This window comes from Anomaloglossus baeobatrachus, chromosome 3 (genome assembly GCF_048569485.1).
Source record: "Anomaloglossus baeobatrachus isolate aAnoBae1 chromosome 3, aAnoBae1.hap1, whole genome shotgun sequence".
NCBI classification, from domain to species: domain Eukaryota; kingdom Metazoa; phylum Chordata; class Amphibia; order Anura; family Aromobatidae; genus Anomaloglossus; species Anomaloglossus baeobatrachus.
In genome coordinates this window covers 648,690,727-648,705,876 of record NC_134355.1, presented here as the reverse complement: position 1 = coordinate 648,705,876, position 15,150 = coordinate 648,690,727, and the positions used below count along the sequence as shown (strand labels likewise).

The 15,150-nt window shown below is 49.1% G+C and overlaps 1 protein-coding gene across 4 annotated transcripts in view; it reads right to left on the bottom strand.

Annotated features, from left to right (window-relative positions):
• The window catches only part of ITSN2 (intersectin 2), a 295,187-nt gene that overhangs the window by 160,949 nt on the left and 119,088 nt on the right, over positions 1-15,150 (bottom strand). For all 4 annotated transcript variants that reach the window (XM_075341160.1, XM_075341157.1, XM_075341158.1 and 1 more), the window contains 3 exons: positions 4,411-4,551; positions 1,382-1,469; positions 1,135-1,283 (listed from right to left, as the gene is read on the bottom strand). In XM_075341160.1, coding sequence (XP_075197275.1) covers positions 1,135-1,283; positions 1,382-1,469; positions 4,411-4,551 — 378 coding nt within the window. The remainder of the gene's footprint in view (positions 1-1,134; positions 1,284-1,381; positions 1,470-4,410; positions 4,552-15,150) is intronic.

Sequence of the window (15,150 nt, the reverse complement as noted above, 5' to 3'; positions counted from 1 at the left end):
AAAGTAAGTACTGGGAACCCCGCTCAGGGGCAGCGGGGGAAACACCGGCGAATTGGAGTGCAATGCTTAAAGTGCACCAATCACCAGGATTTTCCTATATAACGTAAAGCCAGTGCTATACTGGCGCTATCATGCTGATTCTATACATACCTTTAGTTGGCAGCTAGGATGTTAAGGTTTTGAAACAAAAGCAAGTAAAGTTTGTAAAACGAGCAGCCTTTTTGAGTGACAGCAGCTGCCAATCAGCTGATAGCTGGGGTGGGTATTCTTAGCGATTCCCATCCCCCCTGCCTGTCCGTCCTCCCCGTTATTTATGCTAATCCTATTATAAAATAATTTTACTGACTAGAAGGACCTGTGCTGATGTCATACCCATGTGACTAGAAAGGGTGGGGCCTCAGCCAACATAGCTGATACCAGGAAGCAACATTATTTTTCTGTTGGCTGAGGCCCTGCCCCTTCTGGTCACATGGTGATAACATCAGCACAGGTCCTTCTAGTCAGTAAGTAAAATGATTCTATAAAAGAATTAGCATAAATAACAGGGAGGAACAGGCAGGGGGTGTGAATAACTATGAATACCCACCCCAGCTATCAGCTGATCGGCTGCTGCTGTCATTTAAAAAGCTGCTGATTTTACAAACTTTACTTGCGTGTTTTTCAAAACCTACACATCCTAACTGACACCTAAAGGTATGCATAGAATCAGCCTGATAGTGCCAGTATAGCACTGGCTTTAGGTTATATAGCAAAATCCTGGTGATTGGTGTGCTTTACTGCTTCAATGCTTTTTAGCATGATTAGCGCTCTAGGCCCAAGCATTAACCACTGCTGGAAAAATCTAGGGGAAAGTATTTTAAGTTCAGTGCATACTAGTTGTGGGCTCACGTGTCCGTCTGCCTGGGCCTGTAAGTTTGCTGTGGCACTTAAGAGAGCATGCCAATTAGCGGGGCCGGACAATGTCCAGCGGGCACCTCGGCTGTATGAGGGCCAGCGAGTGGGTCGGCCGCCTCGGCCAAGGGCCATTCGGGCAAATCAGCTAAGTGCCAGCAAGTCGGCCGAGTCGGCTAAGGATCAGCGGGCGAGTAAACTGAGGGCAGTGTATCTTTTATTATGGATGGTGGTCTTTCGCACCTTGAGCTGGTTGTTGAAAGTGTCCATCTCTGATAATTTTGCAGACGTTTCTTTCTCCAAGGCGTCCATCTGCTCCCGAAGCCTCTGGCACAACCCATCCTTCTCAACATTTTTCTTATGAATGCCAAGGAAACTGGAGTTGGAGTCATCTGTGAAAGAAGATAATGGGATATTACATGAGACGTCCACACACTGACCGTATTAGGGAAAAAAGGGCAGAAAATAACGGGCAGAATATAAAACTCACCCGATGATTTTCCCAACTGAATCTGCTTCATCTGCTCGTTCAAGGCTTGTTTCTCAGGGAGCAGACCGCTCAGCTTATTCTGATATTCCTAACAGACAAGTTACACAGAGTGAAACAATAGCAAAATCTGCATCTAATATGAGGATTTGACCTTATAGCTTGCGTCAGAAAAACACAGCTGCAATCTGCAGTCACTGACCATCCACTGCAGCCCGGCTCCATTGAGGTGAATGGGAATGTGTTTTTTTTTTTAATTTATTGGGAGAGGGTTAGACATAATATTTATAGGAAATGTGTCCATGGGAATATTGTATCTCATACTACACACCTAACATGTTTCAGAACCTCATACTACATATCTTAGATGCTGCAGCACCAAATACTACACATCTCAGATGCTGCGGAACCCCATACTACACATCTCAAATGCTGCAGAAGCTCATACTACACACCTCAGATGCTGCAGAACCTCATACTACACACCTCAGATGCTGCAGAACCTCATACTACACACCTCAGATGCTGCGGAACCCCATACTACACACCTCAGATGCTGCAGAACCTCATACTACACACCTCAGATGCTGCAGAACCTCATACTACACACCTCAGATGCTGCAGAAGCTCATACTACACACCTCAGATGCTGCTGAACCTCATACTACACACCTCAGATGCTGCAGAACCTCATACTACACATCTCAAATGCTGCAGAAGCTCATACTACACACCTCAGATGCTGCAGAACCTCATACTACACACCTCAGATGCTGCAGAAGCTCATACTACACACCTCAGATGCTGCAGAACCTCATACTACACACCTCAGATGCTGCAGAACCTCATACTACACACCTCAGATGCTGCAGAACCTCATACTACACACCTCAGATGCTGCGGAACCCCATACTACACATCTCAGATGCTGCAGAAGCTCATACTACACACCTCAGATGCTGCAGAACCTCATACTACACACCTCAGATGCTGCAGAACCTCATACTACACACCTCAGATGCTGCAGAACCTCATACTACACACCTAAGATGCTGCAGAAGCTCATACTACACACCTCAGATGCTGCAGAACCAAATACTACACATCTCAGATGCTGCAGAACCTCATACTACACATCTCAGATGCTGCGGAACCCCATACTACACATCTCAGATGCTGCAGAAGCTCATACTACACACCTCAGATGCTGCAGAAGCTCATACTACACATCTCAGATGCTGCAGAACCTCATACTACACATCTCAGATGCTGCAAAACCTCATACTACACATCTCAGATGCTGCAGAACCTCATACTACACATCTCAGATGCTGCAGAACCTCATACTACACATCTCAGATACTGCAGAAGCTCATACTACACACCTCAGATGCTGCAGAACCTCATACTACACACCTCAGATGCTGAACCTCATACTACACACCTCAGATGCTGCAGAACCTCATACTACACACCTCAGATGCTGCAGAACCTCATACTACACACCTCAAATGCTGCAGAAGCTCATACTACACACCTCAGATGCTGCAGCACCAAATACTACACATCTCAGATGCTGCGGAACCCCATACTACACACCTCAGATGCTGCAGAACCTCATACTACACACCTCAGATGCTGCAAAACCTAATACTACACATCTCAGATGCTGCAGAACCTCATACTACACATCTCAGATGCTGCAGAACCTCATACTACACATCTCAGATACTGCAGAAGCTCATACTACACACCTCAGATGCTGCAGAACCTCATACTACACACCTCAGATGCTGCAAAACCTCATACTACACATCTCAGATGCTGCAGAACCTCATACTACACACCTCAGATGCTGCAGAACCTCATACTACACACCTCAGATGCTGAACCTCATACTACACACCTCAGATGCTGCAGAACTTCATACTACACACCTCAGATGCTGCAGAACCTCATACTACACACCTCAAATGCTGCAGAAGCTCATACTACACACCTCAGATGCTGCAGAACCTCATACTACACACCTCAGATGCTGCAGAAGCTCATACTACACAACCTCAGATGCTGCAGCACCAAATACTACACATCTCAGATGCTGCGGAACCCCATACTACACATCTCAAATGCTGCAGAAGCTCATACTACACACCTCAGATGCTGCAGAACCTCATACTACACACCTCAGATGCTGCAGAACCAAATACTACACACCTCAGATGCTGCAGAACCTCATACTACACACCTCAGATGCTGCAGAACCTCATACTACACACCTCAGATGCTGCAGAACCTCATACTACACACCTCAGATGCTGCAGAACCTCATACTACACACCTCAGATGCTGCAGCAGCTCATACTACACACCTCAGATGCTTCAGAACCTCATACTAAACATCTCAAATGCTGCAGAACCAAATACTACACACCTTAGATGCTGCAAAAGCTCATACTACACACCTCAGATGCTGCAGAACCTCATACTACACAACTCAGATGCTGCAGAACTATATACTAAACATCTCAAATGCTGCAGAAGCTCATACTACATACCATAGATGCTGCAGAACCAAATAGTGCATAGCTCAGCTGCTGCAGAACCCCATACTACACACCTCAGATGCTGCAGAAGCCCACTACACAGCTCAGCTGCAGTAGGCCTTAAAAAGGGTTCTGCAATAAAGTTATCACAACACGACCTTCACCAAAAATCCAAGCTCGCAGTATATTTGATAGACTGAATCTGTGATGTCCCCAGTACAGAATGTAATGTACATCGCTTGTGCCTGTAATATGAAAGCATTTTTTGTTTTCGTATCTTATACTGAAATCAAACTAAAATGTTTGTGCGACTTGTATGTGACTTGATGTTGCAAGATCAAATTCTCCACCTAGTCCTGGCTTTAAAGGCGTCATGCAAAAATAGAGACACCTAACAAAGAAGTGAATGATGGGAGCTGAGCAACCCGGGAATGGCCACAACTCCCTGCAACATGGAAATCCGTCCGCGGAGCTGTAATCGGCTACCTGCAGCTGCTGCTGGAGCTGTCTGATCTCCACAACCCCCAGATCACACTTCTGGTCTATGGCGTTCAGCTCGTTCTTCTTCATTTGCTTCCTTCCTCGGACATCCTGCACTTTCAGAGTGATTTGTTGATGTTTCTCCTCCTAAGGAACATGACGAAATAAAAAAATGAACGACAAAATTAGTGACTGCCAATGATTAGGTTTTATTGATGAGGATTTCCCAGCTAAGAAGTATATTATTCTCCAGAGCTGCATTCAACTGACAGATTTTGAGCCTAAATATGAATTCAGCTCTGGAGTATAATACAGAATATAAATACTGGATCAGAACAGGATAAGTAATGTAATGTATGTACACAGTGACTGCACCAGCAGAATAGTGAGTGCAGCTCTGGAGTATAATACAGGAGGTAACTCAGGATCAGTGCAGGATAAATAATGTAATCTGTGTATACAGTGACACTATCAGCAGAATAGTGAGTGCAGCTCTGGAGTATAATACAGGATGTAACTCAGGATCAGTACAGGATAAGTAATGTAATGTATGTACACAGTGACTGCACCAGCAGAATAGTGAGTGCAGCTCTGGAGTATAATACAGGATGTAACTCAGGATCAGTACAGGATAAGTAATGTAATGTATGTACACAGTGACTGCACCAGCAGAATAGTGAGTGCAGCTCTGGAGTATAATACAGGAGGTAACTCAGGATCAGTACAGGATAAGTAATGTAATGTATGTACACAGTGACTGCACCAGCAGAATAGTGAGTGCAACTCTGGAGTATAATACAGGATGTAACTCAGGATCAGTACAGGATGAAGGGAATTTTGTTACTTACCGTAAATTCCTTTTCTTCTAGCTCCTATTGGGAGACCCAGACGATTGGGGTGTATAGTACTGCCTCCGGAGGCCACACAAAGCACTACACTAAAAAGTGTAAGGCCCCTCCCCTTCTGGCTATACACCCCCAGTGGGATCACTGGCTCACCAGTTTTAGTGCAAAAGCAAGAAGGAGGAAAGCCAATAACTGGTTTAAACAAATTCACTCCGAAGTAACATCGGAGAACTGAAAACCATTCAACATGAACAACATGTGTACCCGAAAAACAACCAAAAATCCCGAAGGACAACAGGGCGGGTGCTGGGTCTCCCAATAGGAGCTAGAAGAAAAGGAATTTACGGTAAGTAACAAAATTCCCTTCTTCTTCGGCGCTCCATTGGGAGACCCAGACGATTGGGACGTCCAAAAGCTGTCCCTGGGTGGGTAAAGAAATACCTCATGTTAGAGCTGCAAAGACAGCCCTCCCCTACGGGGAGGCAACTGCCGCCTGCAGGACTCTTCTACCTAGGCTGGCGTCCGCCGAAGCATAGGTATGCACCTGATAATGTTTGGTGAAAGTGTGCAGACTCGACCAGGTAGCTGCCTGGCACACCTGTTGAGCCGTAGCCTGGTGTCGTAATGCCCAGGACGCACCCACGGCTCTGGTAGAATGGGCCTTCAGCCCTGATGGAACCGGAAGCCCAGCAGAACGGTAGGCTTCAAGAATTGGTTCTTTGATCCATCGAGCCAGGGTGGCTTTGGAAGCCTGCGACCCTTTGCGCTTACCAGCAACAAGGACAAAGAGTGCATCCGAGCGGCGCAGGGGCGCCGTGCGGGAAATGTAGATTCTGAGTGCTCTCACCAGATCCAACAAATGTAAATCCTTTTCATACCGATGAACTGCATGCGGATAAAAGGAAGGCAAGGAGATATCCTGATTAAGATGAAAAGAAGATACCACCTTAGGGAGAAACTCCTGAATGGGGCGCAGCACTACCTTGTCCTGGTGGAACACCAGGAAAGGAGCTTTGGATGACAGCGCTGCTAGTTCAGACACTCTCCGAAGAGACGTGACCGCTACCAGAAAGGCCACTTTCTGTGAGAGTCGAGAAAGTGACACATCCCTCAGAGGCTCGAAGGGCGGCTTCTGGAGAGCAACAAGGACCTTGTTTAGATCCCACGGATCTAACGGCCGCCTGTACGGAGGTACGATATGACAAACCCCCTGCAGGAACGTGCGCACCTGAGAAAGTCGTGCTAGACGCTTCTGAAAAAACACGGATAGTGCCGAGACTTGCCCTTTAAGGGAGCCGAGCGACAAGCCCTTTTCCAACCCAGATTGCAGGAAGGAAAGAACGACAGGTAACGCGAATGGCCAGGGGGATACTCCTTGTGCAGAGCACCAGGATAAGAAAATCTTCCACGTTCTGTGGTAGATCTTAGCAGAAGTGGACTTCCTAGCCTGTCTCATGGTGGCCACGACCCCTTGGGGTAATCCTGAAGACGCTAGGATCCAGGACTCAATGGCCACACAGTCAGGTTCAGGGCCGCAGAATTCCGATGGAAAAACGGCCCTTAGGACAGTAAGTCTGGACGGTCTGGTAGTGCCCACGGTTGGCCGACCGTGAGATGCCACAGATCCGGGTACCACGACCTCCTCGGCCAGTCTGGGGCGACGAGTATGACGCGGCCGCAATCGGATCTGATCTTGCGTAACACTCTGGGCAAGAGTGCCAGAGGTGGAAACACATAAGGGAGCCGGAACTGCGACCAATCTTGCACTAAGGCGTCTGCCGCCAGAGCTCTTTGATCGCGAGACCGCGCTATGAAGGTCGGGACCTTGTTGTTGTGTCGAGACGCCATTAGGTCGACGTCCGGCACCCCCCAGCGGCGGCAGATTTCCTGAAACACGTCCGGGTGAAGGGACCATTCCCCTGCGTCCATGCCCTGGCGACTGAGGAAGTCTGCTTCCCAGTTTTCTACGCCCGGGATGTGAACTGCTGATATGGTGGATGCTCTTTCCTCCACCCACATCAGAATCCGCCTGACTTCCTGGAAGGCTTGCCGACTGCGTGTCCCTCCTTGGTGGTTGATGTATGCCACCGCTGTGGAGTTGTCCGACTGAATTTGGATCTGCTTTCCTTCCAGCCACTGCTGGAAGTCTAATAGGGCAAGATACACTGCCCTGATTTCCAGAACATTGATCTGAAGGGTGGACTCCTGCTGAGTCCACGTCCCTTGAGCCCTGTGGTGGAGAAAAACTGCTCCCCACCCTGACAGACTCGCGTCTGTCGTGACCACTGCCCAGGATGGGGGCATGAATGATCTTCCCTGTGATAATGAGGTGGGAAGAAGCCACCATTGCAGAGAGTCCTTGGCCGTCTGAGAAAGGGAGACTTTCCTGTCTAGGGAAGTTGTCTTCCCGTCCCATTGGCGGAGAATGTCCCATTGAAGTGGGCGCAGATGAAACTGCGCGAACGGGACTGCCTCCATTGCTGCCACCATCTTCCCTAGGAAGTGCATGAGGCGCCTTAAGGGGTGCGACTGACCCTGAAGGAGAGACTGCACCCCTGTCTGTAGTGACCGCTGCTTGTTCAGCGGAAGCTTCACTATCGCTGAAGAGTATGAAACTCCATGCCAAGATACGTTAGTGATTGAGTCGGTGCCAGGTTTGACTTTGAAAAGTTGATGATCCACCCGAAAGTCTGGAGAGTCTCCAGCGCAACATTCAGGCTGTGTTGGCATGCCTCTTGAGAGGGTGCTTTGACAAGTAGATCGTCTAAGTAAGGGATCACCGAATGTCCCTGAGAATGCAAGACTGCTACCACTGCCGCCATGACCTTGGTGAAAACCCGTGGGGCTGTCGCCAGACCAAATGGCAGAGCTACGAACTGGAGATGGTCGTCTCCTATCACGAAACGTAGAAAACGTTGGTGCTCTGTAGCAATCGGCACGTGGAGATAAGCATCTTTGATGTCTATTGATGCAAGGAAATCTCCTTGAGACATTGAAGCAATGACGGAGCGGAGGGATTCCATCCGGAACCGCCTGGCGTTCACATACTTGTTGAGCAGCTTTAGGTCCAGAACAGGACGAAACGAGCCGTCCTTTTTTGGAACCACAAAGAGATTGGAGTAAAAACCTTGCCCTTGTTCCTGCTGAGGAACAGGGATCACCACTCCTTCTGCTTTTAGTGAGCACACCGCCTGCAGAAGGGCATCTGCTCGGTCGGGATGTGGGGAGGTTCTGAAGAACCGAGGCGGAGGACGAGAACTGAACTCTATCCTGTACCCGTGAGACAAAATGTCTGTTACCCACCGGTCTTTGACCTGTGGCAGCCAAATGTCGCAAAAGCGGGAGAGCCTGCCACCGACCGAGGATGCGGAGGGATGAGGCCGAAAGTCATGAGGCAGCCGCCTTGGAAGCGGTTCCTCCGGTTGCTTTCTTGGGGCGTGAGTGAGCCCGCCAGGAATCTGAGCTCCTTTGCTCCTTCTGAGTCCCTTTGGACGAGGAGAATTGGGTCTTGCCGGAGCCTCGAAAGGACCGAAACCTCGACTGCCACTTCCTCTGTTGAGGTTTGCTTGATCTGGGCTGGGGTAAGGAGGAGTCTTTACCCTTGGATTGTTTAATGATTTCAGCCAATTGTTCACCAAACAGTCTATCTACAGATAGTGGCAAGCTGGTTAAACATTTTTTGGAAGCAGAATCCGCTTTCCATTCCTTTAACCACAAGGCTCTGCGCAAAACCACAGAGTTGGCAGACGCCATTGAGGTACGGCTTGTAGAGTCCAGGACAGCGTTGATAGCGTAAGTCGCAAACGCAGACATTTGCGAGGTTAGGGACGCTACTCGCGGCACTGCTGGACGTATGATAGAGTCCACCTGTGCCAGACCAGCTGAAATAGCTTGGAGTGCCCACACGGCCGCGAATGCTGGAGCAAACGACGCGCCGATAGCTTCATAGACAGACTTTAACCAAAGGTCCATCTGTCTGTCATTGGCATCTTTAAGTGAAGCCCCATCCTCCACTGCAACTATGGATCTAGCCGCAAGCCTGGAGATTGGGGGGTCCACCTTTGGACACTGGGTCCAGCGTTTGACCACGTCAGGGGGAAAGGGATAACGTGTATCCTTAAGACGTTTGGAGAAACGCTTGTCTGGGTAAGCATGGTGTTTCTGGACTGATTCTCTGAAGTCAGCGTGGTCCAGAAAAGTACTCAGTTTACGCTTGGGATACCTGAAATGGAACTTCTCCTGCTGTGCAGCTGCCTCCTCTGCAGAAGGGGCAGGGGGAGAAATTTCCAATAGACTATTGATGGCCGCTATAAGGTCATTTACCACGGCGTCACCATCAGGAGTATCCAGATTGAGAGCGGTTTCAGGATTAGACTCCTGATCACCCTCCTCTGTCTCATCATGTAGAGACTCTTCTCGCTGAGACCCTGATCCGCGTGATGACGTGGAGGGTCTCTCCCAGCGAGCACGCTTAGGCTGCCTGGGACTGTCATCTGAATCAGAGCCGTCAGGCTGAGATGCCTGGGACCCCCTTGTATCACGGATTAACTCCAACTGAGGGGGACCGGGGAACGTTGCCGCAGCAGTGTCCATGGTCTGAGTAACTGGCCTGGCCTGCAAGGTCTCTAGTATCTTTGTCATAGTGACAGACATCTTGTCAGCAAAAACTGCAAACTCTGTCCCCGTCACCGGGACAGGGTTCACCGGCGACTCTGCCTGGGCCACTACCACCATAGACTCCGGCTGACGAAGTGGCACAGGGACCGAACATTGCACACAATGGGGGTCATTGTAACCTGCCGGTAGATCAGCCCCACAAGCGGCACAAGCAGCGCTTACAGCCCGTGTCTTGGCACCCTTGCGTTTTGCGGATGACATGTTGTCGTCTCCTCAGAGCAAGATAGGGTATACAGCCAAGAAGCGACCTTACAGTGCAATATATATATACATATATATATGGTATAGAGAAAAAAGGTACACCAAAATAACACTGTGGCACTAGTGGGGCCAGCACTAAAGTGCTGCTTACCGCCCGCTTAACGCGGGTGTGTGGTCGCCAGAAATCCCTTGTCTGGGTCTCCCAGAGCCTGTGTCCGTTCTCCAGCCAGACTGCATGTAGGAATGGCTGCCGGCGTCCTATGGAGAGGGGCGGGCCCTGGGCGTGTGCAGACAAAGAGCGGGAAACCTGCGTCCCCCTGTGCTCAGTGAGAGGGCTGGAGCATGTAAATAAGACTCCAGCCCTCGGCGCTGATTAATCGTACAGCGTCTCTCCCTTGCCCTGATTGACAGGGTGGGGGCGGGAACGAAGCGGAGCTAGGCCGCAGAAGCCGGGGACTAAATTTATAAGCGACGCCGTCGTAAAAGCACGGTCGGCGCTAAGTCCCCGGCGCACTACAAGTCGCAGCCGCGCCGCCGCTCCAGGGGCGGCCGGCGCGGCAGTCCCCAACACATAACGTCACTCAGACAAACTGTAGTGACTGTAACCCCAGCGCGCAGCGCTACTGTCCCCGGCGCACTAGCACACCCAGCAAGTCTGGAATGTGCGCGGCCTGTTTGGGACACAGAGTACCTGAATGTCGCAGGGCCTTGTCCCTGAACGGTACCCAGCTCCGTATCCAGCAGGTTCCATGGGTCTGTGGATGGAGCCCGGCCTCAGGGCTTGGGGGCCGGTAAGATCCCACTTCCTCAGAGCCCCTCAGGGGGATGGGGAAGGAAAACAGCATGTGGGCTCCAGCCTCCGTACCCACAATGGGTACCTCAACCTTAACAAACACCGCCGACATAAAGTGGGGTGAGAAGGGAGCATGCTGGGGGCCCTAGTATGGGCCCTCTTTTCTTCCATCCGACATAGTCAGCAGCTGCTGCTGACTAAACAGTGGAGCTATGCGTGGATGTCTGACCTCCTTCGCACAAAGCAGAAAACTGGTGAGCCAGTGATCCCACTGGGGGTGTATAGCCAGAAGGGGAGGAGCCTTACACTTTTTAGTGTAGTGCTTTGTGTGGCCTCCGGAGGCAGTACTATACACCCCAATCGTCTGGGTCTCCCAATGGAGCGCCGAAGAAAAGTAATGTAATGTAATGTACACAGTGACTGCACCAGCAGAATAGTGAGTGCAGCTCTGGAGTATAATACAGGAGGTAACTCAGGATCAGTACAGGATAAGTAATATATGTACACAGTGACTGCACCAGCAGAATAGTGAGTGCAGCTCTGGAGTATAATACAGGATGTAACCCAGGATCAGTACTGATATGTAATGTATGTACACAGTGACTCCTCCAGCAGTATAGTGAGTGCAGCTCTGAAGTATAATACAGGATGCAACTCAGGATAAGTACAGGATAAGTAATGTAATATATGTACACAGTGACTCCTCCAGCAGTATAGTGAGTGCAGCTCTGAAGTATAATACAGGATGCAACTCAGGATCAGTACAGGATAAGTAATATATGTACACAGTGACTGCACCAGCAGAATAGTGAGTGCAGCTCTGGAGTATAATACAGGATGTAACTCAGGATCAGTACAGGATAAGTAATATATGTACACAGTGACTGCATCAGCAAAATAGTGAGTGCAGCTCTGGAGTATAAAACAGGATGTAACTCAGGATCAGTACAGGATAAGTAATATATGTACACAGTGACTGCATCAGCAGAATAGTGAGTGCAGCTCTGGAGTATAATACAGGATGTAACTCAGGATCAGTACAGGATAAGTAATGCAATGTATGTACAGTGAGAAAACATATGAACATTAATTTTACATATATAAGTATGATGTCCAAAAGGTAGACATACATTTCCTTGAAGTATGCATATCCCGTTAACTTTTCCACATTTTTTTAAAAATTGCCATTGTATGTGATAAAGCAAAGTTGGAAATATCTGTTAAGTGTAAACAAGATGATACATAGTTTTCTAAATATTTAAAAATATAAATCTGAATATTGTGATGTGTATTTGTATTCAGCCCCGAGGCAATACTTTACAGCTGCCAGTCTTTTGAGGGATGTCTCTACCAGCTTAGTACATCTAGAGAAGTATTTCCCAAACCACAGTCCTCACGGCCCCCAACAGGTCATGTTGTCCTTATAGCACAGGTGATGCCTCGATAATGATGCCATCACCTGTTCAAAGCTAAGGAAATCCTGAAAACATGACTTGTTGGGGTCCGGGAGGACTGTAGTTTGGGAAACACTGATCTAGAAGTGACATTTTTGCCCCTCCTCCTTTGCACACTCGCTCTGTGAGACTGGATGGAGACGTCTGTGATCAGCAATTTTCACGTCTTGTCAGATTCTCAATGGGATTTCAGTCTGGACTTTGGGCCGTTCATTCATAGGAATATGCTATGATCTGAGCCCTGTATTGTAGCTCTGGCAGGATGCTTAGGGTCACTGTCCTGCTGGAAGGTGAACCTATGCCCCAGTCTCAAGTCTTTTTCAGCCTCTAACAGGTTATCCTCCAGGATTCTCCTGTTTTAACTCCATACATCTTGTCATCAGCTCTGACCAGCTTCCCTGCCCCTGCTGAAGAAAAGCCTCTCACTGGCATGATGCTGCCACCACCATGTATGACTGTGGGGAAGGTGTTTTCAGGGTGATGCGCACTGTTAGTTTTCCACCATACATAGGTGGTCCTTCAAAAGTATTGACTCAGGGGGACTGAATACAGAGGAATGTCACAAGTTTTCAATTTCATATTACTTATAATAAATATATTATATACACACACAAAATATGATATATCATATATATATATATATATATATATATATATATATATATATATAAAATTGCCTTATTCTGTCTGTCTGTCTTGCTCCAAAATTACGTCATTACAGTGACAACCGTTGCATTGGCCGCTTAGCTCGGCCCAGCCCTGCCCCCCGCACGCATTGGCCGCTCCGCTCGGCCACAACCGTCGCACACTGTGCCCGCTCGGCCACGCCCCGTACACTGTGCCCACTTAGCCACGCCCCCCGCACACTGTGCCCACTCAGCCATGCCCCCACAAACTGTGCCCGCTCGGCCACGCCCCCCCCACCGCACACTGTGCCCGCTCGGCCACGACCCCCGGACACATTGGGTACCTATACATCTACCTTCTACCCCCTAGGACTACTCCACCTATTAGACACCTCCCAAGACTACTCCACCTATTAGACTCCTCTCCCCAGGACTACTACTCCTATTATCCTCCTCTCTCCCCAGGACTACTCCCCCTATTATCCTCCTCTCCCCCCAGGACTACTCCCCCTATTATCCTCCTCTCTCCCCAGGACTACTCCTCCTATTATACTCCTCCTATTAGACTCCTACCCCCCAGGACTACTACTCCTGTTATCCTCCTCTCTCCCCAGGACTACTCCTCCTATTATCCTCCTTTCTCCCCAGGACTACTCCCCCTATTATCCTTCTCTCTCCACAGGACTACTCCCCCTATTATCCTTCTCTCTCCACAGGACTACTCCCCCTATTATCCTCCTCTCTCCCCAGGACTACTACTCCTATTATCCTCCTTTCTCCCCAGGACAACTCCTCCTATTATCCTCCTCTCTCCCCAGAACTACTCCTCCTATTATACTCCTCTCCCCCCAGGACTACTACTCCTATTATACTCCTCTCCCCCCAGGACTACTCCTCCTATTATACTCCTCTCCCCCCAGGACTACTCCTCCTATTATACTCCTCTCTCCCCAGGACTACTCCTCCTATTATACTCCTCTCTCCCCAGGACTACTCCTCCTATTATACGCCTCTCTCCTCAGGACTACTCCTCCTATTATACTCCTCTCTCCCCAGGACTACTCCTCCTATTATACGCCTCTCTCCCCAGGACTACTCCTCCTATTATACTCATCTCCCCAGGACTACTCCTCCTATTATACTCCTCTCTCCTCAGGACTACTCCTCCTATTATACTCCTCTCCCCCCAGGACTCCTCCTTCTATTATCCTCCTCTCTCCCCAGGACTACTCCTCCTATTATACTCCTCTCTCCCCAGGACTACTCCTCCTATTATCCTCCTCTCCCCAGGACTACTCCTCCTATTATACTCCTCTCTCCTCAGGACTACTCCTCCTATTATACTTCTCTCTCCCCAGGACTACTCCTCCTATTATACTCCTCTCTCCCCAGGACTACTCCTCCTATTATACTCCTCTCTCCCCAGGACTACTCCTCCTATTATACTCCTCTCTCCCCAGGACTACTCCTCCTATTATCCTCCTCTCCCCAGGACTACTCCTCCTATTATCCTCCTCTCCCCAGGACTACTCCTCCTATTATACTCCTCTCTCCTCAGGACTACTCCTCCTATTATACTTCTCTCTCCCCAGGACTACTCCTCCTATTATACTCCTCTCTCCCCAGGACTACTCCTCCTATTATCCTCCTCTCTCCCCAGGACTACTCCTCCTATTATACTCCTCTCTCCCCAGGACTACGCCTCCTATTATACTCCTCTCTCCCCAGGACTACTCCTCCTATTATCCTCCTCTCCCCAGGACTACTCCTCCTATTATACTCCTCTCTCCTCAGGACTACTCCTCCTATTATACTTCTCTCTCCCCAGGACTACTCCTCCTATTATACTCCTCTCTCCCCAGGACTACTCCTCCTATTATACTCCTCTCCCCCCAGGACTACTCCTCCTATTATACTCCTCGCTCCCCAGGACTACTCCTCCTTTTATACTCCTCTCCCCCCAGGACTACTCCTCCTATTATACTCCTCTCCCCCCAGGACTACTCCTCCTATTATAATCCTCTCTCCCCAGGACTACTACTCCTATTATACTCCTCTCCCCCCAGGACTACTCCACCTATTATACTCCTCACCTCCAGGACTACTCCTCCTATTATACTCCTATCCACAGGACTACTCCTCCTATTATC